This window comes from Myiozetetes cayanensis, unplaced genomic scaffold, assembly GCF_022539395.1.
Source record: "Myiozetetes cayanensis isolate MyiCay16 unplaced genomic scaffold, myiCay2020 scf89, whole genome shotgun sequence".
NCBI lineage: Eukaryota > Metazoa > Chordata > Aves > Passeriformes > Tyrannidae > Myiozetetes > Myiozetetes cayanensis.
The window spans coordinates 91,986-114,908 of NW_026088174.1; the positions used below are offsets into that span (position 1 = coordinate 91,986).

Below are 22,923 nucleotides of genomic sequence, written 5' to 3' on the forward strand. Positions count from 1 at the left end.
ACCAGTTCCCAAAGTGCCCCAAATCGCCTCAATTCTTCCCCAAATCCCCTCTCTGCTCCCGCCAGTGCCTCAGTCTCCCACCAGTTCCCCCCAAACCCCCTCCGCATCCCCCAAATCCTCCCAAGGGCCCAACCAAATCTCCCCGCAGTGCCCTCCCAAATCCCCGCAATTCCACCGTATTCCCTCCGGCAGCCCCACCCCGCCCCATCCAGGCAGCGGCGCCGGGGCCGTTCCGCCACGTCCTTTATTGGGGGCCGAGGGGATCCCGGGGGGCCCCGGGCGGGTCAGCGGCGCTGGGGCAGTCAGAGCCCCCCCGAGTGGTCCTAGGGAGTTCGGGGGGGGGGTCAGCGGCGCTGGGGGAGGCAGAGACCCCCCGGCCGGGCCCGGGCAGTCCCGGCTTTGCAGGCACAGCGGAAGGAGCCGCTCGTGTTGATGCAGCGCTCGCGGGGGCAGCGGGGGGCCCCCCGGGCGTCCCGGCACTCGTCGATGTCTGGGCGGTGGGAGACACAGGTCAGGATCCCAAAATACCGTCCCAGGACCCTCAACACTTTCCCTGCCATAGAACCCCCAAATACCCCCCTGGGGGTCCCAGCACTCATTTATGTCTGTGGGTGAACATGGGCTTCAAGGACGTCCAAAACACCCCCATGGCATCCCCAGCCTCCCCCCAGAGCTCCAGCACCCGCCCATGTCTGTGGCATCGGGGACCCCCAGATTCTGCCCAGGGATCCCAATATGTGGGGACCCAGGAGTAGGGGGGTCCTGACCCCCTCCACCCCTCCCAACCCTGGGACCCCAGGCTTTGGGTGTCGCCAGGCATTCAGGGTGTTAAAGGGGGGTTGGGGGTCCCCATTTTGGGAGGATCGAGGTCTCACCGAGGCAGCGGGTGCGGGTGGGGTCTGGCTGGAAGCCGGGGGGGCACTCACAGAGTCCCCGGGGGGACCGGAGGCAGCGACCAGGGACCCCCCCGGGACAGGGACACTCAGCAGAGTCTTCCTCGGAGCTGTCGTCACCTAGGGGAGCACAGGGGGCTGGGGACCTGGGGTGGGGGCAGGGAGGGAGCTGGGGGTCCCAGGGTAGGAGGACCCCAGCTTTAGGGGACATGGCAGGGGCTGGGGTGCCCAGGATGGGGGGATCTGGTTACGGGGTGCCTAGAGCCAAGTTTTGGGGTCCCATGGGGTGGAGGACCTTCAGCTGTGGGGCACAGGGCCAAGGTTTGGGGTGCCCAGGATGGGAATCCCAGGGCTGAGGGGTCCCTGGGGGGCTCAGGGCTGAGCTTTGGGGCCCCAAGGTGGGATCCCAAGGGCTTTACAGTTCCCCGGGGGCTTGGGGACTCCAGGGGAGGTGGGTTTTGGGGGTCTGGGTTTTGGGGTCCCAGGATTGTCAGGGGTCCCAGAGGGTTTGAGAGAGAAGGTTTTGGGGTCCCACCTCTGCGGGCCCCCTCCAGGCCGAGGGGGCTCACGTCCCAGAAGGAATTGCTCTCACTCTGCGAGGGGGGGCAGGGCAGGCCTGGGGGGGACCCCACATCATCCCCTGCCCCCCAGGCAACCCCCACCCCCATGTCACCCCCTGTGTCCCCCCCGCCCAGCACCTCCTGCCCCCAGGACCTTCAGCAGCTCTCCCAGATCCCATAAAGACCCCCAGATCCCATAGGGACCCCTCCACAGCCCATGGGGACCCCCCAGACCACCCAGATCCCATAGAGACCTCCAGATCCCATAGGGACACCCTAGAGGACCCTAGAGGCCCCATATTCCCCCAAATATCCCCCAGACACCCCCAGAGGCCTCTCCATCCCATCCAGCCCCCCAGAGAGCCCCCCAAAATCCCAAGGGCAATCCTCAGAGACCCCCTCCCTGTCACCCCCAGGACTCCCCCAGAGGCCTCACATTCCCCCTAGGGACCACAGAGCCCTCCTGTAGCCCCCCAAATCCCCTCCCAAGACCCCCCACAGCCCGCCCCACACCACCCATGCCCCTCCAACCCTCCCCCAGGTCTCCCCCTGTCACCTGGGGGTCGGGGGGGGCAGGGCCGGCAGTGGGGGCCCCAGCCGGCCCCCCCCCGGCAGCAGCACTCGTCCAGTGTGAGGGCCCCCCCCGCAAAGGGCGCCCCACAGACCCCCTCATCCCCCCGCCGCTGCCAGCACACATCCCGCCGCTCCGGGGGGGGCCGCTCTGGGCCAGGGGGGCGCTCTGCGGGCACAGGGAGAGGGACACAGGTCAGGGACCCCCAAACACCTCCCCATAGGGCCTCCAACACCCACCCGGGGTCCCAGCACTCATTGGTGTCTGGGGGTCGCACGGGGGGGCGCACGGGGATCACACGGATGTGCCTCTTGCACACCCACCAACCCCAGGCCCCCCGGGGGTCTCACCGCGCTCGGGGAGGGTCTCACCGGGCTCAGGGGTGGGGAGGCAGCGCCGCAGCCCCGGGTGGTACCGCGCTCCCGGCCCGCAGGTGCAGCGGAAGGAGCCGCGCGTGTTCTCACACGCCCCGTCCACGCAGTTCGACTCGTCCAGGCACTCGTCCACGTCTGGGGGGTGGGCGGGGGCTCGTGGGGACCCCTCAGCAGCACAGGGACCCCCAGGGACCCCTAGGGATCCCCCAACACCCCGGGGACCTGCAGGGACTCCCAGGGATACCCTTGGCACTGCAGGGACCCCCAGAAGACCCAGGGACCTCCAAACACCCCACACCCCCCCAACACCCCAGGGACCTTCTGGGACCCCCTGCTTGCCCCTCAGACCCCCCATGGCCCCCGGCCCCCCTTACCCAGGCACTGCCGCAGGGCGCTGTCGTAGTCAAACCCAGCCTTGCAGTAACACTCGTAGCCTGGCTGGGTGTTCACGCACTTCCCCCCCTTGCAGATCTCGGCCCCGAACAGTCCGCACTCATCGATGTCTGGGGGGGGACCCCCGGGGGTCTCAAGTCAGGGACTCCCCCCAGGGTACCCCCAGGGGGACAGGGACCACCCTGGAGACACAGGGACCCTCGGGACAGGGGGGACCCCAGGGCACAGAGATGCCCCCAGGGGACAGGAGCACACAGGGGTGGTCCTGGGGAGTGTCTCACCCCGGTGTGCTGGGACTCCGTAGTCAAGGCCATTGTCATCCTGGATGAAGCCTCTTCCATCAGGACAAAGCTCCACAAACTCGGCTGGGGGAACCAGAGGGGGGTCCTGAATGTCCAGACCTCTCCTGGAACCCCCAAACTGCCCCTGGTGATCCCAGACTGCCCCTGGAGACCCTAAACTGTCTCCCAGGACCCTCAGAGGCCCCTCCCATCAGAGGACCCTGCACAGGACCTCCCAGTCCCTCCGCCAGGCCCCCCCAGGACACTCCCCAGGCTCCCCCTGTACCTGAGGAGGGCAGGGGGCAGGGGTACACCTCGCACAGGTCCCCCCACCCCGCCCCTACGGAGCAGCAACACTCCCCCCGTGTGACGTTGGTCCCCAAAACGGCGTCACAGAACACGGGGAGCTCCAGGCTCAGGTAACACTCCTTGCGTGGGGCGGGGGGCTCCCGAGCTGTGGCGGGGGAGGCAAGGAGCGTCAATGGGGATCCCAGAGACTCCTCAGAGTCCCAGGGACCTCCCGGCGACACCTCCCCACACACACCTCAGGGACTCCCCAGAGACCTCCCAAGGATCCCACCCAAAGACCCCCTCTCCCGAGCCCCAGGGATGCCCAGAGACTTCCTAGGGATCCCTGAGACCTCCAGGAACAGCCCCCCCAGCCCCCCAGGGACACCTCAGACCCGTAAAAGCTCTTGTGCAGCCCAGGAGCCCCCCAACGACCCCATTTGACCTCCCTGGGACTCCCCAGACACCCAGGGAGCCCCACAAAACCCCAGGGACCCCTCAGAAATGCCCTCAGACCCTCCGTGACCCCCATGACCTCCCAGAGACCCTCCAGACCCCCAGGAGGCACCCCCAGACTCCCATGCCCCCCTCTCACGGAGGCAGCGGCGCCCATCAGGGCCGGGGGTGTAGCCGGGGGGGCAGCGGCAGCTGAACGACCCCTCGAGGTTGGTGCAGGTGCCGGGGTGGGGGCACAGCCCGGGGTCCAGCGCACACTCGTCAATGTCTGGGGAGAAAGGGGGGGCACGGGGCTCATGCATTGCTCAGGGAGACCCCCAGGGAACCCCCATGGCCCCCCCACCTCGCACAGGGCTTGTGCGACAAAGCGGGAGCACCCCAAGGGTCCTCCTCAGACACTCCTAGGGACCCCCAGAGATTCCCCCAGGAATTCCCCCAGCCCTCCCTTGCACGATGGGGGTCTTCACACACACACACATGGGCCGAGCATCCAGAGAGAATGGGGGTGTGTGGGAGGGGGGGTATCAGGGGCTGTGTTGGGAGGAAACTGTTTTGTGGGGGCTATTCTGGGGGGTCTCAGGGGTCTCCACACTCACCCTGGCAGCGGCGGCCGTGCAGTAGCGTGTACCCAGGGGGGCACAGGCACCGGTAAGACCCCACCGTGTTCACGCAGTCACCGCCCACACACGCGGCTGCGAACTCACACTCATCGATGTCTGGTGGGGGAAGAAACAGGACCCCCGTGTGCAGGAAGGATCCCCCCACCCTATACAACCCCCCACCCGGACACCTCGCAGACACCCCAGACACGCCCATGCACATGCACACAGGCACCCCCCCAGAACAAAGTCCCACCCCCAAACTCCACATATGCTCCCCACCGACCCCACTCAGCCACCCCAGATTTGAGCGTCCCTTGGCAGCAGGAGAGGGTCCCCGACCGGGTGCACACCCAGCACCCCCGGATGTGGGGGTACCTTGGCAGCGGGGGGGGTCCCGCGCCGGCTGCAGCCCAGGGGGGCACTGGCACTTGTAGGAGCCGGGGGTGTTGACACAGCCACCCCCGGGGCAGAGCCCTCCTGCCTCGCACTCGTTCACATCTGCACGACCCCCGTCAGCCCCTGCCCTGTGGGGGGCTTTGGGGGCCAGGGGGGTCCTTTGAGGGGCAAAGAGGGTTCTGGGGAGAAGCAGGGATGGGGGCCCTGGGTGGGGGTTCTGGGGTGCTCTGGGTCAGGGGAGAGGTCAGGGATGGGGTCCCCGGGAAGGACTTGATGGGGGGCCCAGGGTGGGGGAGATGTGGATATTGGGGTCTTTATGGTGGGGTTCTGGGGGAGGGAGTCCCCAGGATAAAGAGGTCTCCAGGAAAAGGGGTCCTAAGGGATCCCAGGCTTCCTGGGGAAGTTGGGGCGTCCCAGGGATGGTGACTGAGGCAGACACTGTTGGGGCTGTGGAAGCCGGGAGGGTGCACAGGGTTCCTGGGGGGTCCCAGGGCGGGGTCTTGGGGGGTTTGGGAGAGTGCCGGGGGGGTCCCCAGGGGGTGCTGACCGAGGCAGGCGCCATTGAGGCCACGGAAACCAGGGGGGCAGGGGGTGCACACGAACCCCCCAGGCTGGTTCTCACACTTGGCCTCGGGGCATGTCCCCACATCCAGGCACTCGTTGATATCTGGGAGGAGACATGGGGGGCATCAGGGGATGGGGGGACCCCACAGCATCCCGTACTGGGAGCCCGTAGGGTCCCCTGACCCTGTCCTTGGTGTCCCTGTGTCCCCACCCAGTGTCCCCCCCCAACACCCCATGCCTGTCACCCCCCAGTGTCACCTTCGCAGAGGGGGGGCCGGGAGCCCTTTCGCCGGTACCCCGGATGACACTCGCACTTGTAGTGCCCGGGGACATTGGTGCAGGTGCCGCCGTCCCCGCACACGTCACCCTTGGCGCATTCATCGATGTCTGTGGGGACACGCGGGGTCACGGGCCCTGTTCCCAACTCTGGCCAGCATCCCCAACCCTGTCCCATGTCCTGAACCCTGTCCCATGTCCCTAACCCAGGCCAGTGTCTCCAACGCTGTCCTGTGTCTCTAACCCTGGACAGCGTCCCCAATCGCAGACCGCGTCCCCCACCCTTTCCCCAGGCTCTGTGTCCCCGTGTCCCCATGTTCCCTGTGACCCCATGCCCCCCCCATACCCCTCACGTCCCCAGGGCCTTCTGTCCCCTGTGACCCCATAACCCTTGGGACCCTCCCAGTTCCTGTGCCCCCTCCCCGTACCCCATGTGAGCCTTGTGACCCCAGCCACCCCTTCCCCCGCTGTGCCCCCCCTCGTGCCCCCCGTACCTGCGCAGGTGCGCAGCCCCTTGTGCAGGCGCAGCTGGAACCCCCGGTGACAGTGACACGTGTAGGAGCCACCCGTGTTCATGCAGACACCGCGCCCGGCGCCGCATGGCTCAGCCTCACACTCGTTCACATCTGTGCACGCATGGCAGAGCGTGTCAGCATGTGTGGTACCAATTGTGGCAGAGCGTGTCAGCGTGTGCCACTGTGTGTGTCACTGCGTGTGGCAGAGCATGTCAGAGCACGTCACCATGTGTGTCAGACTGTGTCGCCACGTGTGTCAGAGCACGTCACCACACGTGTCAGAGCGTGTCACCACACGTGTGACCCCCCCATGTCCCCACAATGTGTCAGAGCGTGTCACTGCATGTGTGAGCCCCCCCAGCCCGCCGTGCCCCCCGTACCGGTGCAGTAGCGGCGCTGGGGGTGCCAGCGGTACCCCGGGAAGCAGAGGCAGCTGTACCCCCCCGGGCCCATCACACACTCTCCGGGGCCACAGATGTTCCGGTTCAGTTTGCACTCGTCCGTCTCTGGGGGCACAGGGGGGCTCTGGGGGGCTCAGGCGGTCCCAAAGGGTCCCATGAGGTCCAAGGGGTCACAGGAGGGCCCAGGGGAGGTCTCAGAGGCATCTCAGGGCAATCCCAGAAAGATTAATGGGTTCCAAGGGGTTCCAAAGGATGTTAGAGGGGGTCCCAGGGAGGTCTGGGGAACAGCAGGGGGTTCTTGGCATCCCAGGGGCTTCTTGGGGGTCCAAGGGTAGGTCCCAGGGGTGTCTGGAGGGTTCCTGGGGGGTCTCAGGGAGTCTGGGGGTCCCAGGGGGCTCTTGGGGGTCCAAGGGTAGGTCCCAGGGGTGTCTGGAGGGTTCCTGGGGGGTCTCAGGGAGTCTAGGGGTCCCAGGGGTGTTTGGGGCTTCTGGAGGGATCCAAGGAGTCCCAAGGAATCCCAAGGGGTCCCAGGGGAGTCAGGGGGATCTCAGCAGGTCACAGAAGGCCCCAGGGGGCTCCCAGGTGTGTTGGGGATCCAGGGGGTTCCAGGGGGGTCCAGGAGTTCCCAGGGGTCCGGGGGTCCTCACCGGTGACCTGGGTGGGCGCGATCTCGGCGGCACTGCGGGTCAGCTGCTCCGGGGGCAGCTGCCACAGCGGGGCCGGCGTGGGTCGGGCCACCAGCGCTGGGGACATGCCGTGGGACAGAGGCACAGGGACACAGACCCCACAGGGGCCCTGTCCCCTTGTGTGTCCCACTCCATCCCAGCCCTGTCCCCATCCTTGTCCTTGTCCCCATTCATGTCCCCAAACTGACCCCAACCCATTCTTGTCCTCATGCCCCTGTCCCCTCCTCTCTGTGGCTGGAACTCCTGTGTCCTGGCCCACCCCTGCCCACACTGGCCCCATCCATCATATCCCCATCCATGTCCCCTTCCCCATCTCCTGCCCCCGAGGGCTCCAAGGCTCCCCCAGCCTCTCCATGTCACCCCTGTGTCCCCATTTCTGTCCCTCCCCTGTTCCTCCCACCTTGTCTCCCTCCCCTGTTCCTCCCGCCTTGTCTCCCCCTTACCAGGGTACCGGGGGAGGTCGCTGCCCCCCGGGGGCTGCTCCAGGCCCTGCTCCTCCAAGGGGCTCAAGAACGCCGGGAGCTGGGAGTGGGACACAGATGTCCCCTCTGTCCCCTCTGCTCCCCCACCCTCCCTGTAGCCCCCCCTAGGACCCCTGGAAAAACTCCCAAGCCCCCCACTCCCTCCATAGGCCCCCGGGATTCCCCCAGTCCCCCTGTGCCTCCTGAGTCCCTCCTCATCGTGCTTGTCCCCCTATTTCCTCCCATGTTCCCCCCAATTCCCCCAATGTCCCCTCCTGCATCCACCCCCATGTCCCCATGTGCCCTCGCATCCCGTTCCCAACATCCCCCCAATGTCTCTATGTCCCACACATCCCCCACACTCACCATGGCCGGGGGGGTCACAGCTGTGGGGGAGGGGGCAGTGAGACCAAACTACCCCCACCATGGGGTGGGGGAACACACAAAACAGGGGGTCACATGGGGACATGAGCAGCCCCAGGGGGTCCAGGGTCATGGGGGAGGGGACAGGACCCAGGGGGGCACAGGGGATATGGGAGGGGGGATGAGGGACATAGAGGAACACTGAGGGGAGGACAGGGATGGGGGGATGAGGGACACGGCAGGGGGACACAAAGAACCCCAGAGAACATGGTGGGGGACACAGAGGACTTATGGCAACTTGGGGCAGTCACAGGGACATGGGGGGCTCCCAGGGGAGATGGGGGGGCACAAGGAGGGGTTGTGGGAGTCCAGGGGGACATAGGATCCCCCAGGAGACATGGGGGGTATGGAGGACATGGGGGAAGGAGGGGATAAGGACTGGGAGAGAAATAGGAACTGGGGGGGACCCCAGGGGACGTGTGGGGTACGGGGGGCTCACAGAGGGCACGGGGAGTGCCCGACCTGACGGCGAGGGCGTCTCGGGTGGCGCAGGGCTGGGGATGGGTGGGGGTGGCCGGGGGGGCCGCTCTGGGGTCCCGTCGGGTTGGATATGGAGGGTGAAGTCGCTCTCGCCCTGGATCGTGAGGGTCTGGTGGGATGTGAGGACGTGGTACCCCTTCCCCGCTGGGCAGATGGCCTTGAACGCAGCTGGGGGGCACCAGGGAGTCAGGAGGGCCTCCGGGGGGATGCCCAAACCAGGCTGGAATCCCCCTGGTTCCTGTCACCCCCACAAACATGACCAGGACCCCCTTGGATTGTGAGGGGCAGGTGGCCTTGAACACATCTGGGGGGACACGGTGGGACCAGGGAGGCTCCCAAATGGGGCTGGGGTCCCCCACGCTGCCCCTGCAGCCCCAAACCAGTGCCATCAGGGGGGCAGTGACTCCTCCAGACTCCCGTGACCCTCCCGTACCGTTTGGAGGGGGTAGCACTGGTAGCAGCTTCCCCCGACCCCCCATGACCCCTCCATACCGGTGCCATCAGGGGGGCAGCGCTGGCAGCGGCCCCCCCAGGCCTTGCCCACGCTGCAGCAGCAGGTCCGGCGGGTCAGGCGGGTGGGCAGGGGGTGTTGGCACTGCTGTGCCCCCGACACCAGCCGGAAGCACAGACCCCGTTCCTCACCTGGCTCTGCTGCAGGAGGGGGAGAGAGGGGTGTCAGCACCCTCAGAGACCTCCCCAAGACCCCCAAAAGCCCCAAGCTCCACAGCCCCCACTCCTTGATGAGTTACACTGCTCAGAGGAGGGCCTCAGCACTTTCAGTGACTCCTCCAGGGACCCCCGAGACCCCAACCCAGCCATCCCTGTCCACAGGTACTGGTTCTGGGGGGGCCTCAGGGCCCCCAAACTCCCCTGCACTCCCAGGGCCCCCAGCTTCCCCATCAGCCCCCCAGACCCCCCATACGCAGGCACTGGCTCCGGGAGGGTCCCAGGACGTGCCCGGCTGAGCAGGAGCAGCGGAAGCTGCCCTGGGTGTTGCGGCACTCGCCGGGCTGGCACACACCGGGCAGGGCACACTCGTTAATGTCTGTGACAGGTAGAACACACCCGAGCCAGGCATGACACACCTGACATAGGTGTGACACACCTGACATGGGTAGGACACACCTGATACAGGTAGGACACACCCGGCAAAGGTATAACACACCTTACACAGGTACAACACACTTGAACCCATCCCACACAGCCCTGACCCCACACACACCCCCCACTTGCCAGGCAAGATACACCCATTGGTGTCTGACAGGCATGACACAGGTGTGACCGAAGTATGAACACACCTGAGCCCCACGCACTCCTTGACACGCCTGCACACGCTGGGCAAGGCACACCCAACATCTGTGACACATGTGAACACGTGTGAACACACCTGCACCCACCACACATACGCCTGACCTGTCACACGTGCCCCTGCACCCACCACCCACACACTTGGCATCACACACCCCTGGCCCTGCGCAAGCCCCTGTACCCCTCACACACCTGCTGGACATTCACACACACATGTCCCCCCCCCGCTCCCTGTGCCCCCCGTGTTCCCCCCACGCCCCGCTGTGCCCTCCCCATGCCCCCCCGTACCCTGGCAGTGGGAGCTGTTGAGCCGTTTGTAGCCCTGGGGGCAGTCGCCCCCGCGCTCCCCCCGCGCCGCCTTCGGGGACCCCGACCCTGCAACAGTCCCAGAACCTCCCGTTACCTCCAGCACCAGGGGGAACATGGGGGCAGCAGGACACCTGGGTCCCCCCTGGAATGGGGGGGACCTGTGGGGCCCTGAGGTGGGGGGAGCCTTGAGGGGGGTCCTGGATGCCTGGCCCTGCCTGGGTGGGGGTTCCCTGGGGGAGGGTCCCACTGAGGACATGTGAGGAAGGGTCCCCTGGATCGGGGTCACCCGGGTTTTCCCAGGATGGTGTGGGGTGTCTCCACCATCTGGGTGGGGGGAATTCCTGGGTGGGGGAATCCGGGGGTTTGAGGGGCGTGGGGATGGCATGGGGGGTCCCCACCCACCTTGCAGGTGGGGTTGGGGGGGTTCAGGGGGTCCTACTCACCCTGCAGGTGGGGGCACTTGTGACACTTGCTCTGGCCCCAAGCGCTGCCGATGCTGCCACAACAATCCTCGAGCTTGGTGAGCCCCGGGAGGGGGTTGCTGCCACACTGGAGGTAATCAGGGTAGGGGATTCAGCAACCCAAATATCCCTGACATCCCCCCGGCCAAACAGACACTCCCTGCACTTCCAGGGACCCCCGAGGACCCCCAGCAACAATCACTGAGCTTGGTGAGCCTGGGGAGGGGGTAACTGCTGCACTGGGCAGATGTGGGGTGGTCAGCACCCCTAAATATAAACCTGAACCCTTAAAAAAAACCCTTGCAAAGCCAGACAAGCCCTGAAACCCCAAATCTCCCAGCCCTCCATGCCCACCATCCCCCCTCAATACTGCCCTGCATCCCCAACAATCCCCTGAACCCCAAATGTCCCCAAGCCCCCCCCAGCTCCCCCCTCACCGAGTGCTTGGGCAGGGTCTCCTGGAAGCAGCGGCCCAGAGGTTTGTGGGTGTGGGGCCGGGGGGGCGCAGGGGGTTTGCTGCCTGAGGGGGGCTGGGCGGGGTGCGCCAGGAGCCCCCCGCTGCCCCGGGGTGCCCCCTCGGGGGGCCGTGGTTCAATCCGGTGAACCTGCACCGAGGCCTCGGGGGGGTGATGGACCCGCACGTTCACCAGTGGCGGTGGCACCTGTGCTGGGGGCAGTGGCACCTGGAACCCCCAAACCTGGCACCAGCACCCTGGGACCCCCCAAACCCGGCACCAGCACCCTGGGATCCCCCAAACCAGGCACCAGCACCCTGAGACCCCCCAAACCCAGCACTGACAGCACTGACACCCTTGGACTCCCGGCACAGGTACTTGGGACACCCTGAACCCCCAAACACAGCACCGGCATGCTGGGACCCCCCAGCATGGACACCCCAGGACCTCCTGGGATCCCAAACCCGGCATCTGTGCTGGGGGCACTAACACCTGAGACCCCCCAGCACCCCCTGATAGGCACTTGTAGGACCCCCCAGGACCCCTGGTATGGGTACTCTCAGACATGTGACCCCCAGAACCCACTGCTGCCCAAGATCCCCTCCCCACACCCCTGAGCTCTCCATACACCCTTAGACCCCCAAGCTCCCTCAGCCCCAGGTACCTTCAGACGAGTGGTGCCCAGGCCCCAGGGGCACCACAAAGGTGGCGTGGCTGACGTGCCCTCCCCGTGCCCCCTCCGTGCCCCCGCCATGGGCTGCCCCAGGGTGGCTCGGGGGGGGCCGCTGCCCCCCCAGGGCCATCAGCGATGACCTGGACGGCATAAACTGCAACCTTGGAGCCCGGGGGAGGTTCAGGGGGGGCATCAGGGGGCGCAGGAGGGGGCAGGGGGCCTCCCCACGCCCCCGCGGGGACCTGGCAGAAGCGGCCGGTGAAGTTGGGGGCACAGACAGTGGGAACGGGAGCTGCACTGGCCCCCGTTCATGCAGGGCAGGGGACACACCACTGTGGGGGTAGAACAGGGGTCACACAGAGCCCTTCAAATCCACTGAGCCCCCTGCCCTCTCCAACCCCTCCTTAACCCCTCAGGTCCTCCCGAGCCCCCAAACCCCTGAGGCCCCCGAGACCCGACCCCTCGAGTGTCCCCTGATGCCCTGAGAACCCCTGAACCCCCTGAATCCTCCCAAGCCCCTCCCAAAGGCCCCCAGACCCCTCTTGCACCCCCTTTGCCCCCTGCAGGGCCCTCTGAAGTCCTTGTCCCACCCTGTCCCTGTGCCATCCTAGCCCCATCCCGATGCCATCACAGTCCCATCCCCAGGGTTCTCGTTCCCATCCCTACCTCCATCCCACACTGCCCCTGTCCCATCCCACCCCATCCCTGTCCCATCCCACCCCATCCCTGTCCTTGTCCTGGGCCCTGTACACAACCCTGTCCCCACCGCTGTCCTACCCCATCCTATCCCATCCCATCCCTGTCTCCATCTTCATTCAGTCCTGGTGCTGTCCCAATGCTGCCCCCAAACCTGTGTCATCCTGTCCCCATCCCATCCCTGTCCCCATGTCCACATCCCTAGTCCCGGTGCCACTCACCCACTCTGAAGCCGGACCCGGTCAGGGTGTCGGCCGCGTGCCCGTTCTCTCCGATCAGGGTCATGTTGGAGCCGGGCTGACACGAGTCCCGGCACAGCCCCTTCAGACACGTCCTCCGGCAGATCAGGGGGGCGAAGACCACCTTGAAGCGCTCGCGGGCCACGGCCGCGCCCCCCCCGCGCCCCCCTAGCGCCGCCAGCGCCGCCAGGGCCACCACCCAGAGCCTCCCCCAGCGCCACATGGCGACCCCCGACTGCGGGACCCCCGGGACCCCCGACCCCGGCCCCCCGAGGGGCGAGAGCTCGGGGCCAGATGCCGGGGACCCCTCGGGGGGGGGGGTCCTGGACCCTGGGGTCCCTCAGGGGGTTCTCCCGGAGGCCTGGGACGCTTGGAGGAGTCCCAGATGCCTGGGTCCCCTATGGGGGGGTCCCAGATGTCTGGGGCCCTCTTGGGGCTCTCCTGGACCCCTCTCAAGGGGCTCCCACACCCCCTCCAAGCCCCGAGGCCGAAGGTCCCCCTCTGGGGGTCTCCCGGGCTCCGGGGTCCCCTCGCGGGGTGCGGGGTCCCCTCTGGGGGTGTCCCAGAGGCCGGAGTCTCCCCACCGGATGCTGGGGTCCCCTCGGGGATGTCCCGGGCTCCAGAGTCCCCTCGCCGAACGTGGGGTCCCGTCTGGGGATGTCCTGGACACGGGGTCCCCCCGGTCAGGACGGGGTTGGGGGTTCCCGACGGACTCCCGAGTTCCCGCGGCCGCCCGGGATGGCGCTGGAATGGGGGGGAGGGACAGGGGGCCCGGGCGGGGAGGGGGCGGGGGCCGGGCCCTGGGTCCGCTCCAGTAATTGGGGGGCGGGTGGTGGGGGAGGGGAGGAGCCCGGATGGCCGGGCCGGTTCCAGCGCCGGGAACGGCCGGGAAGACTCGGTTCGGGTGGCGGTGGGAAGGAGCGTTGCGACCCCCGAAACTCCTGGGATTTGTCCCATGGCCAGGATGGGAACCCCCTGGATGCCTGGAGCCCCATGATGGGATATGGGGTCCCACCAAACTTCTGGGACCTCCCCAATGGGGCCCACCGGAACGCCTGGGACCCCCCCATGGGGAGATGGCCCCCCCAAACCCTTGGGATGCCCCCCCCAAACCCCTGAGACCCCCCAAACGACCTCGCATAGTGCGATGGGGAAGACGGAATCCCCAAACACCTGGGATCCCCAGAGGGGGAATGGACCTCCCTGAGGAGCTGGGACCCCATCCACGCCGGAGTGGGGGGAGAATGAGACACGCCCCCCAAAAACCACTGATTCACCCCCAAGGGTGGCGGAACCCCCGAACATGCGGGTCTCCCCGCGCTGTCGGGCCCCCGCCGGGCAGGACGCAGGCGGCTCAGGCGGTTTTGGGGTCTCGGGAGTTTATTTGGTCACAGTTCCCCCCCACGCCCGCCCCGGACCCCCGTCCAGTGTCGGAACCGCCCGGGGGCGGGGCCTCCGCCAAGGGGCGGAGGTTCCTGTTTGCCCGAAGAGGGCGTGGTTTTTCCTGCCGTTGTGGCCCCGCCCCGGAGGGGGCGGAGCTCTTGTAATGCCCTTTACTTTGACCAATAAGGCCCCTGGGCGGGCGGGGCTTCCGCCACTGCCAGCTGTCCATCACGACCCCACGGGGACGGCGCCTCGCGGTGGGGTCGGGGCTTGCGGCAGCGCCCTCCTGCTCGTCACGGCCGCTCATTGGTCACTGGAGGGCGGCGGGGGCGGGTTCAGGCGCTCCGCGGGCGCTCATTGGTCGGTGAAGGGATCGTGGGAGCGGGGCCCGGCGGGGGGCGGGGCCCGGCGCGGTCCCGCCGACACGAAGCTCCAGGGGTCGATGCGGGGGCGGAGGGGTGAGGGGCGGGGTCGGGCGGGGCCTGCGGGAGAAGGGGGGCTTGAGGGGGGCGTGGGATCCCCGATGCCCCCTGGCCCACCCAAAACAGCTCCACAACCCATAAAAATGCCCTATGGCACCTCTGAGCACCCCCAGAGCCCCAGAACTGCCCTAAGGGGCCCGTGACCACCCCCCTCCTGCCCCACAGAGCTCCAGAGCTGCTCCACAGCCCCCCATGGCTGTCCCAACCACCTCAAATCTGCCCCTCAGACCTGCCAAGTGTCCCTTGCCCCCAGTCCCACTTACCCCACTCGGGGGTCCTGGCACCTGGGCTCAATTCCCGGGGTCTCCTGGCACCCCGGGGGGATGGCGGCAGCCCCAGCTCAAGGGTCCTGGGTGTCCGGGCACGGCCCAGCTCGGGGGTTCCGGGGCTCCGGCCACAACCTGGCTCAGGGGTCCCGGGGGTCCCGGGGTGACGCAGCTCAGGGGTCCCAGGGGTCCCAGGGGTTCTGGCTCCCCCTTGCTCAGGGGTCCAGGACCAGTTCAGCTCCAGGGTCTTGGGAGTCCGGGCTCGCCCCTGCTCAGGGGTCCCAGGGGTCCCAGGGGTCCGGACTCCGCTGGGATCTGGGGACCCAGGAATCTGGGCTTGCCCTGGCTCAGGGGTCCTGGGGGTCCCAGGGGTCCGGGCTCCACTGGGATCGGGGGACCCGGGGGTCCAGGTATGACCCAGCTCGGGGGTTCCAGGTGAGCTCAGCTCCGGGGACCCCATGGTCCGATCCCGCCAGCGAGGCGAGAGGCGTAGAAGGCTGGGGGAAGGTGGGGGGCTGCGGGGGGGCTCGGGAGGGGCCAGGTCACGGCCCAGCCCCAGGGATGCCAGCAGGGCCGAGCCCCTCAGCAGCGCCCGCCGCAGCAGCCGCGGGGTCCCCCCCCGAGACCCCCGGCCCTCCTCGGCCTCGGGGGGCCCGGCCTCACCTGCAGGACACAGTGGGGGTCAGTGTGAGGGGGGGCAGGGATGGGATCCCTGGGACCCCTGGACTCACCATTGGGGGATGCATCCCCGGGGCTCAGCTCGTCCGTGTCCAGGTACCAGGTGGTCTCATCCGGGCGCAGCCGCCGCCTGTGGGGGGAAGCCCAGGTGTCCAGGGGGGGTTCCAGGTGTCTGGAGGGGTATGGGACCCCCTTGACCCCCTCCCAATCTCCTCAGGGACCCACCTGCCGTTGGGGGCACTGCTCTTGCCCCCACGCCCCCGCGGCAGCTCCTCCTCCTCCTCGGGCTCCACTGGGGATAGAGGGGGGATGTCACCCGGGGTGACATCACCAGGAGGTGTGATGTCACCAGAATCACCTCCCACCCCCATGATGACATCACTCACGCTGGATGGCACGCAGGCGGGGGAAAGGGGGGGACCCCCCCGGCCCGTCCTCAGGGTCATGGCTCCGTGGGTCCCCTCCCGGCGCAGCCTGGACCGTCAGGCGATGCTTGAAGTCTGGGGGGGCACTGGGGTCAGCAGAGCCCTTGAACCCTGCCAAAACTCCCAAGCAAACACCAACAGCACCCCAGACACCCTCCAGGCCCCCAAAACTCCCAGGAGCCTAAACTCCCCCCAAAGTGCCTGAACCCCAAAGCCCTTCCAACTCCCCCAGCTCAAACAGCCCACTGCCCCTCCAATCCCCCTAGAGCCACCCCAGCATCCACAAAGTCCCCAACTCCCAAAACCCCTAGATCCCCAAAGCCCCCAGCCCCTGCTCCCCCTCCCCGTACCCTGGGGCATGCCAATGAGGTCCGCAGGCCGCCGCGGCCGCCGAAAGGGGGGTCGGCGTCGCTTGGGGGCCGGGGGGGGCCGGGGGGGCCCACGGAGCATCAGGCTCAGCTCCCGCTCCAGCACCTCCAGCTCCCGCCGGGCCACGGCAGCCTCGCGCTGCCGCAGCGCCTCGGCCTGGGAGCGTTGGGCCCGGGACGCCTTGGCCACAGCCTCCTCCCGGCTCCGCAGCTCCTGGGGGGGACGGGGGTCATGGGAGGCACTTGGTGTCATGGGGGATATTGGGGTCACTGGGGACACCGGGGGGAGACACGAGGGGACAAGGGCAGCCTGGGAACACTAGGCCCTGGCCTCAGCCTCCTCCCAACTCCTTGGGGGGTCAACAGGGTTACAGGGGTCATCGGGGTCACAGGAACAAGGAGGTCCCAGGGACAAGGACCAGCCATGAGCAGCACCAGGGCAGGGCCGGGCCCTGCTGCAGAGTTTCAGGGGATTGCATGGGGGTCCCAGGTGTCCCAGGGGATCTCCAGGTGTTTGCCATGGATCCTGATTGTTCAGGGGGTCCAGGGAGGTCTAGGGGTGTTGGGGGTGTCCCAGGGGTGTCCCGAGTGCTGGGGGTCCCACCTTCTCACGCGCCCGCAGCTCGTCGAAGAGCCCCTGGATCTCACGGCGCCAGGACTCCTGCAGGGAGTGGAAGGACTCGGGGGGCCCCAGCCCCGCCGGCTCCAGCCCCCTCAGGCGCCGCAGGATTGCCCCGAAGCCCGGTCGCCGGTGGGGGTCCTGTTCCCAGCAGGCTAAGGGGGGAACCAGGGTCTGGGGGGCTTGTGGGGGACTCCAACATCCCCCAGGGGACTCAGGTACCCCCTGGTCCCTCTCTTCAGCAATCCAGGCACCCCCAAACCCCTGAGCACCCCAATATCCAGAATCCCTCAACCCCTCTGAGCTGCCTGACCCCCCCTGGCCCCCCTGAGCTCTCCCAGGTCCCCTGCCCCTGCCCTGTATCTGCCATGACCTGGGCAAAGGGCAGGTGGGCAGGATGGGGACCCAGCCCCCTGTGTCACTCCACCCCCTGTCCCACCTGGTCCCCCCGAGCCCCCAGGTCTCCCCCAGCCCCCAGTCCCCCTGTACCTGCCATGAGCTGGGCGAAGGGTGGGGGGCAGGTGGAGGGGATGGGCAAGGTCAGTTTGTTCACGGCCACCCCATAGGCCACGGCCAGGCCGTCGATGCCCCGGTACGGCACCTCCCCTGTCAGCAGCTCCCACAGCAGCACCCCGTAACTGGGGAGGCAAGGGGAGTCAAACACATGGGGAGCCACTGGGACACCCCCAAGCCCACGGGGACCCCCTTGGATCTCCTCATGCTCCTCCATGTACCCAGGTGTCTAGGTGCCCTCTAACCCCCCACCCAGACACCCCACAAATTGCTGCTCCAGGAACACAAGAAGTCCAGGTACCTCCAAACCCCCCCCACCCAGGCATCCAGGGGTTCAGGCACCCCAAACCACAGCCCAGCCCAGAGCTCAGGGGTGGGTTCCCACCCTCCCAGATCCCCTAAGTGTCCTCTGGACCCTCCCAGCCCTTTCCCACCTCCAGACATCGCTGCCCTTGGAGAAGGTGGATGCCCGGATGACCTCGGGGGCCATCCAGGCATAGGTTCCTGCTGCACTCATCTTGGTCGTTCGCTGCCACTCACGGGCGAGGCCAAAGTCGGTTATTTTCAGCGTTTTCCCACTCACGTCGTCCCCCACAACTGGCTGTGCCAGCAGCACTGGGGGGGGCGGGGGTCAGGGATCCCACAGGGACCCCCCAACCTGGGACCCCCAACCACTGACCCCCAAAACCAACTGCACCAGGAGCACTGGGGGAGCCAGAGGTCAGGGATCACCCAACCAGGGACCCCCTCCACCCAGGGAACCTCTGCCTCTGTGACACCCCCCCCCCCCCACTGGGGACACTCATGTCAGAGACCCCCCACCCCAGGACCCTCGTGTCTCAGATCCCCACCCTGGGGATATCAGAAACCAGTGCCCCCCAAGTCTGGGGACCCCAACGCAGGACACCCACTCCAGGGACCTTGGCCTCCAGAACCCCTGACCCTCGGGACCCCAGTGTCAGGGATTCCCCACCCTTGGGACTGAGACCCCACCCTGGGGACCCCAACCTCTGCGAGCCCCCACCCTGAGCATCCCAGTAACTGGGACCCCCAACCCACACTGCACCCCACATCCCATCACCCCATCACCAAGAGTACCCACAGGAGTCTCCCTCACCGTCCCCCCACTCACCATTGCTGGACTTGAGGTCCCGGTGGATGAGGGGCACGGGGGTCCCGGCGTGCAAGTACCGCATCCCCCGGGCCACCTGGCGCGCCCAGTCCAGCAGCACGGCGGGGGGGACCCTGCGCCCCGCCAGCGCCCGCGACAGCGGCCCCCCCGCCGCGAACTCCATGACCAAGCACAGGTGGGGAGGCTCGAGGCACACGGCCCGTAGGGCCACCACGTTGGGGTGTCGCAGGCGCGCGTACAGCCGCGCCTCCCGCCGCAGGCTCGCGGCCCCCGCCGCCCCCGCGTCCCCTCGCGCCGCCTTCACCGCCACCACCTGCCCCCGCCACGTGCCCCGGAACACGCGGCCGAAGCCCCCGGCTCCGATCACCTCCTCCAGCCGCAGCTCCCCGAACGCCGCCCGCTCCGGCTCCCACCCCCCTGGGGGCGACGGGGACCGTGACCCGCCCGGGGAGGAGGGCGAGGGGGAGCGGGATCCCCCCGGGGGCGAAGGGGAGCGGGACCCGACTGGGGATGGAGACGGGGAGCGGGACCCTCCCGGGGAGGGAGGGAAAGGGGAGCGAGACCCTCCTGGGAAGAGGGAGGAGAGGGGGGGTGAGGGAGAGCGGGACTCCCCCGGGGGAGACGGGGAGGGGGGTGCCTGGCCCCACTCCATGGGGTGCTCCCCCCCCGCCCCTGCCCCCGCTGATGGCGCTGGGGGGGCCTGGGAGTCCTACAAGTGCTTAGGGGACCCCAGAGGTTCCTTGGGGAGTCCTAGAGGTGTCGGGGGGGGTCCTGTGTGTTCCTGGGGGTCCTATGGGTGCCGAGGGGGTCTATGGGTGCCCAGAGGACCCCATGGGCCCCCTTTAGCTCCTGGGGGTCACTCGGGTCACCTGGGCCCTACAGGTGCTGCCTGTAAGATCTGACAGCTCTAGGGGTCCCACTGGGCACCAGGGGGGCTATGGGGATCTGGGGGTTCCTATGGGCGTCTGAGGAGGGCTATGGGTCCCAGGGGATCCCAGGAGGTCCCCACACCTTATTTCAGTTCCTATGGTCCCTTACAGCTCCTATAGGTCCCTTATTGGTCCCTGGGTCCCTGTAGCTTCCAGGGGTCCCTGTGGGTTCCTATAGCACCTGTAGGATCCTGGGGGGTCCCTAAGGGTGCCCGGTGGTCCCTGTGGCTCCTGGGGATCCCTGGGGGTTCTTGGAGTCCCTATAGCTCCCTGGGGATCCCTGTGATCCCTGTTGCTCCTCTGGGTCCCTACAGGTCCCCGGAGGTCCCTACACCTCCTCCCGTCCGCTACAAGCCCCTGTCGGCCCCAGGGTCCCTCTACCCCCACCCCGGCCCCCCTCACCCCCCTGCCCGATCCCCTCCGCCCCGTCCCTTCCCCGGGGCCCCCGCGCCCCGTCCCGTCCCCGCCTGGTCCCGCCGGAGCTCCCGCGGCCCGGAGGGGGGAGGAAGCGGCGTCCGGCGGCGTCCCCGGGGGGGGGGCAAGGGGCGGCCCGGCCGGTCTGGGCTCCCGGGGGTCCGGCGGTTCCCCGCGCTGGCTGAGGCGGCCCCGGGAAGGCGGAGTCGGGACATTGTCACCGGGACAAAGGAAAAGGAACCAGCGCCGGACGGGGCGGGCCGCGGGCACCGGACGCCGCGGGGGTTGGGGGACCGGACGAAGGGCCGGCGGGGGAGGGGCGCAACCCCGACCTCGGGACCCCCCAGGACTCCCCGGGACCCCCGGACCGGGCGAGGGGAAGGCGCTGCTACCCCGCGGGACACCGTGAGGCTGAGCCGGGGGCGGCAGCGGGGCCGGCGGTGGGGACACGGACCCGGGTACCGGGGGGTCCCGTGTGTGCGTTTGCGCGTGTGCGTGTGCGTGTGCGTGTGCGTGTGCGTGTCCCACTACGCGGGGACCCCATGGGCCCGGGGACAGTGCCGCCGCTGGGGGGCGCCCTCACCGTCCCGGCCCGCGGGGGGATCAGCGGGGCTTGGCCCCGCCCACCGCTCAACGGCCCCGCCCTCCCCAGGCCGCTGAGGGGGGGGGCGTGTCCGTCCGTGCGCACGCGCGCGGCCGTTCCCGCCACGAGCGCAGGAGGGGGCGTGTCCTCCCCTTTTGCTCCGCCCGTCGCGCTGGGTAAGGCGCTCCATGACGTCATTCGCGCGCGCCGGCGACGCCGGGGAGCAGCCGGAAGCGGTGGCGGGCCTGGGGCTCCCGGGGGGCTCTGGGGATCCCCTGGGAGGCCCCGGGGCCGCCATGGCGGGGGCGGCGGCGCTGCAGGTGCTCCGCCAGGGCGTTTGGGCCTCGCTGACCGGCGGCTGCTTCCTGGACCCGCAGCTCGGCGCCTTCGCCAACTGCGTCCGGCTCTACGTGTGGCTGTTCCTGCTCGGGCTGCCCCTCGGGCTCTACTCGGTGCGGGAGAGGGGCCGGGAAGGGGCTTTGGGGACCCTCGGAGTCCACTGGGGTCCTGACCCTCGGGCTCCACTGGGGGACCTGACCCTTCCGTTTTCAGGCGCTGCCGCCCACCCCCACTGTGGCCGCTCTGTACTGCGGGGTCGTAGCCGCGTTTTTCGGGGCTGTCAAGGCCGTGACATTCCGGCTCCACGCGCGGCTCGACCGGAGGGACCCCCAGGGTGACCCCGAGGGGGGGGCGGCCGCTCTGCTGCCCCCCCGCTGCCCTGAGGAGGGGGACGGGTCCCCCGGGTGAGTTTGGGGGAAGGGGATCGGGGAGGGGCAGGGGAGCTGTGTGGCTTCTCTTGAAGGGCAGTGACTTGGGCCTGGGGGGGCCTGGGGAGGAGGGCCACCACCCGAGGTGGATTCGGGGTGTGACAAAAGCGTGTAAGGGTGGGGGACAGCTCCGAGGGGGCTGTAAGAGCTTGGGTGGGGGGCTGCGACCACTTCTGGGGTGCTGGGGGGGCAATGATTGGTTTGGGGCAGGACGAGGAACATTGAGGGTCCCCAGGGGCTGGGGGTGGAGCTCCTGGGGGCCATAGGAGGAGGTTCGGGGTCACCCGTGGGGTATTTTGGGGGCTGGAGGAGCACCCTGTGGGTTTATGGTACCCCGGGGAGGGCTGGGGTAGGATGGGGAGTTGGGGTCCTCTCGTACCCGCCCTTCACTTCTCCCCGCCCAGACTCCCTGGGGGGGGTCTGGAGCTCTCGGTGCTCCGGTGGCCGCGTGCGACCCCCCCCCAGCTCTGCGGCTTCAACCAGCTCTCGGTGAGTGGGGGGGGTACAGGGATGTCCCCTGGGCTCGGGACCCCCCTGTGCCCCCCACAACCCCCTGTGCATGTGTACCCCCGCAGGAGTTGCTGCCACACCTGGACATGGACAGCATGGGGGGTGAGCAGCCCCGGGACCCCCGCTGGGCCTCGGGCCCTCTCTGGGATTTGTCCCTCCCCCAACTAAAGCCCCCTGTGCCCCCCTCCCCCCCAGAGCTCCGGAGCAGCACCAGCGGCAGCGGCATCGTCACCGCTGCTGACCGGGAGCATCTGTGCTGCGGCCCCCCCGCGGTGGGGGGGCACCCCGGTGGGTGGGGGGGGCTGGGGGAAGCACAGGGGCTGAGGGAGGGGAGCCCCGGGGGAGCCAGCGGTGGGGCTGGGGTCCCCCTGACCCTCGCCATCCCCCCAGCCCCAGAGAACCCCCTGGCAGCTGGCACAGAGGGGGAGGTCCCGCCTGGCAGCCCCCCTCCAACACCCCCCCAGGGTGAGGGTCCCAGCAGCCCATGCATGGCCCTGAGCCCCCACCAGCCCCCCGGGAAGACCCCAGCCACCAGGGACTCTCCTCGGGGGGTGAGAGGGGGGCCCTGAGGACCATCGACCAGGGGAGAGCCCCTCGGGAGGAGAGTGGGGGGTGGGGCGACCCCAGAACAGGGGGGTCTTGGGGGAGGCAGTGGTATAACTGGAATGTTTTGGGGGATACTGGAGGGTGCTGCCCTATAGTGGGAAACTTGGGGGTCCTGTCCCATAACTAAGGAGCCCCAGGGGCCTTGGAGGGGGGCTTGTCCTGCCCCATAACTGGGGGGGGCTGGGGGTGTACAGCCCTGTGGTGAGATTTGGGGGCACCTGATCTCTGACGGGCTTTGGGACATTTCAGTGGAGGGGGGATCCTGGGGAAGGCTGGACTCTCGGTTTTGCTGGTTCTCGCGGGGGGTTTGTTGGTACGGGGGGTTGGTACAAGTAAATTAATAAATAAAACCTGATAACGGTTCAAAAAGTCGTTTTTGTCGTTTTCCCGCCGCGCTGGGGGAAGGGGAGGGCATCGAGGAGGGGCGGCACCGAACACCTGGGCTGCCCAAGTTGGGGAGGGTTGCAGGAAGGGGTTGGGGGGTCAG

The 22,923-nt window shown here is 68.4% G+C and overlaps 3 protein-coding genes across 5 annotated transcripts; 1 reads left to right on the plus strand and 2 right to left on the minus strand.

The window, feature by feature from the left end:
- Positions 1-230: 230 nt before the first annotated feature.
- Positions 231-13,510, minus strand: LTBP3 (latent transforming growth factor beta binding protein 3). Its single transcript, XM_050339229.1, is given in 28 exon segments — positions 231-490; positions 876-1,013; positions 1,429-1,509; positions 2,010-2,192; positions 2,396-2,533; positions 2,773-2,901; positions 3,073-3,156; positions 3,359-3,526; positions 3,956-4,084; positions 4,413-4,532; positions 4,794-4,916; positions 5,362-5,481; positions 5,637-5,765; positions 6,149-6,280; positions 6,550-6,675; positions 7,218-7,313; positions 7,700-7,778; positions 8,084-8,103; positions 8,603-8,788; positions 9,113-9,271; positions 9,543-9,665; positions 10,217-10,303; positions 10,681-10,786; positions 11,136-11,365; positions 11,818-11,987; positions 12,055-12,102; positions 12,104-12,158; positions 12,744-13,510. Coding segments are annotated over 28 exon segments (3,546 nt in total). The 5' UTR covers positions 12,985-13,510; the 3' UTR covers positions 231-344.
- A 623-nt stretch (positions 13,511-14,133) lies between these two features.
- On the minus strand, positions 14,134-19,921 carry MAP3K11 (mitogen-activated protein kinase kinase kinase 11). Of its 2 annotated transcripts, XM_050339233.1 has the most exons (10): positions 18,628-19,921; positions 17,930-18,110; positions 17,472-17,620; positions 16,968-17,137; positions 16,346-16,577; positions 15,957-16,070; positions 15,796-15,862; positions 15,624-15,700; positions 14,890-15,555; positions 14,134-14,626 (listed from the first exon to the last, which is right to left on the minus strand). In XM_050339233.1, the coding sequence occupies exons 1-10, from the start codon at positions 19,277-19,279 to the stop codon at positions 14,499-14,501; spliced, it is 2,436 nt and encodes an 811-aa protein (XP_050195190.1). In that variant the 5' UTR covers positions 19,280-19,921; the 3' UTR covers positions 14,134-14,498. The 2 variants fall into 2 exon arrangements, with proteins under 2 accessions (XP_050195190.1, XP_050195191.1); XM_050339234.1 differs by lacking the exon at positions 14,134-14,626 and having other exon boundaries at positions 15,206-15,389.
- Positions 19,922-20,725: 804 nt separating this feature from the next.
- Positions 20,726-22,455, plus strand: LOC126652480 (proline-rich protein HaeIII subfamily 1-like). Of its 2 annotated transcripts, XM_050339236.1 has the most exons (5): positions 20,726-21,005; positions 21,106-21,296; positions 21,725-21,809; positions 21,896-21,932; positions 22,026-22,455. In XM_050339236.1, exons 1-5 carry the CDS (start codon positions 20,742-20,744, stop codon positions 22,397-22,399), a joined length of 951 nt encoding a protein of 316 aa, XP_050195193.1. In that variant the 5' UTR covers positions 20,726-20,741; the 3' UTR covers positions 22,400-22,455. The 2 variants fall into 2 exon arrangements, with proteins under 2 accessions (XP_050195193.1, XP_050195192.1); XM_050339235.1 differs by having other exon boundaries at positions 20,727-21,005; positions 21,896-22,454.
- Positions 22,456-22,923: the final 468 nt, after the last annotated feature.

Bases quoted from the DNA above. Each gene is read 5' to 3' on its own strand.
- MAP3K11 (XM_050339233.1), bottom strand. From the start codon at position 19,279: ATGGAGTGGGGCCAGGCACCCCCCTCCCCGTCTCCCCCGGGGGAGTCC. The intron at 17,138-17,471 runs GTACAGGGGGAC...TTCCCCCCTTAG, and splicing joins CTTCGCCCAGCTCATGGCAG to CCTGCTGGGAACAGGACCCC. The intron at 15,556-15,623 runs GTGAGTCCAGGG...TGTGTCCTGCAG, and splicing joins CGGGGATGCATCCCCCAATG to GTGAGGCCGGGCCCCCCGAG.
- LOC126652480 (XM_050339235.1), top strand. From the start codon at position 20,742: ATGACGTCATTCGCGCGCGCCGGCGACGCCGGGGAGCAGCCGGAAGCG. The intron at 21,297-21,724 runs GTGAGTTTGGGG...CTCCCCGCCCAG, and splicing joins GAGGGGGACGGGTCCCCCGG to ACTCCCTGGGGGGGGTCTGG. The intron at 21,810-21,895 runs GTGAGTGGGGGG...GTACCCCCGCAG, and splicing joins GCGGCTTCAACCAGCTCTCG to GAGTTGCTGCCACACCTGGA.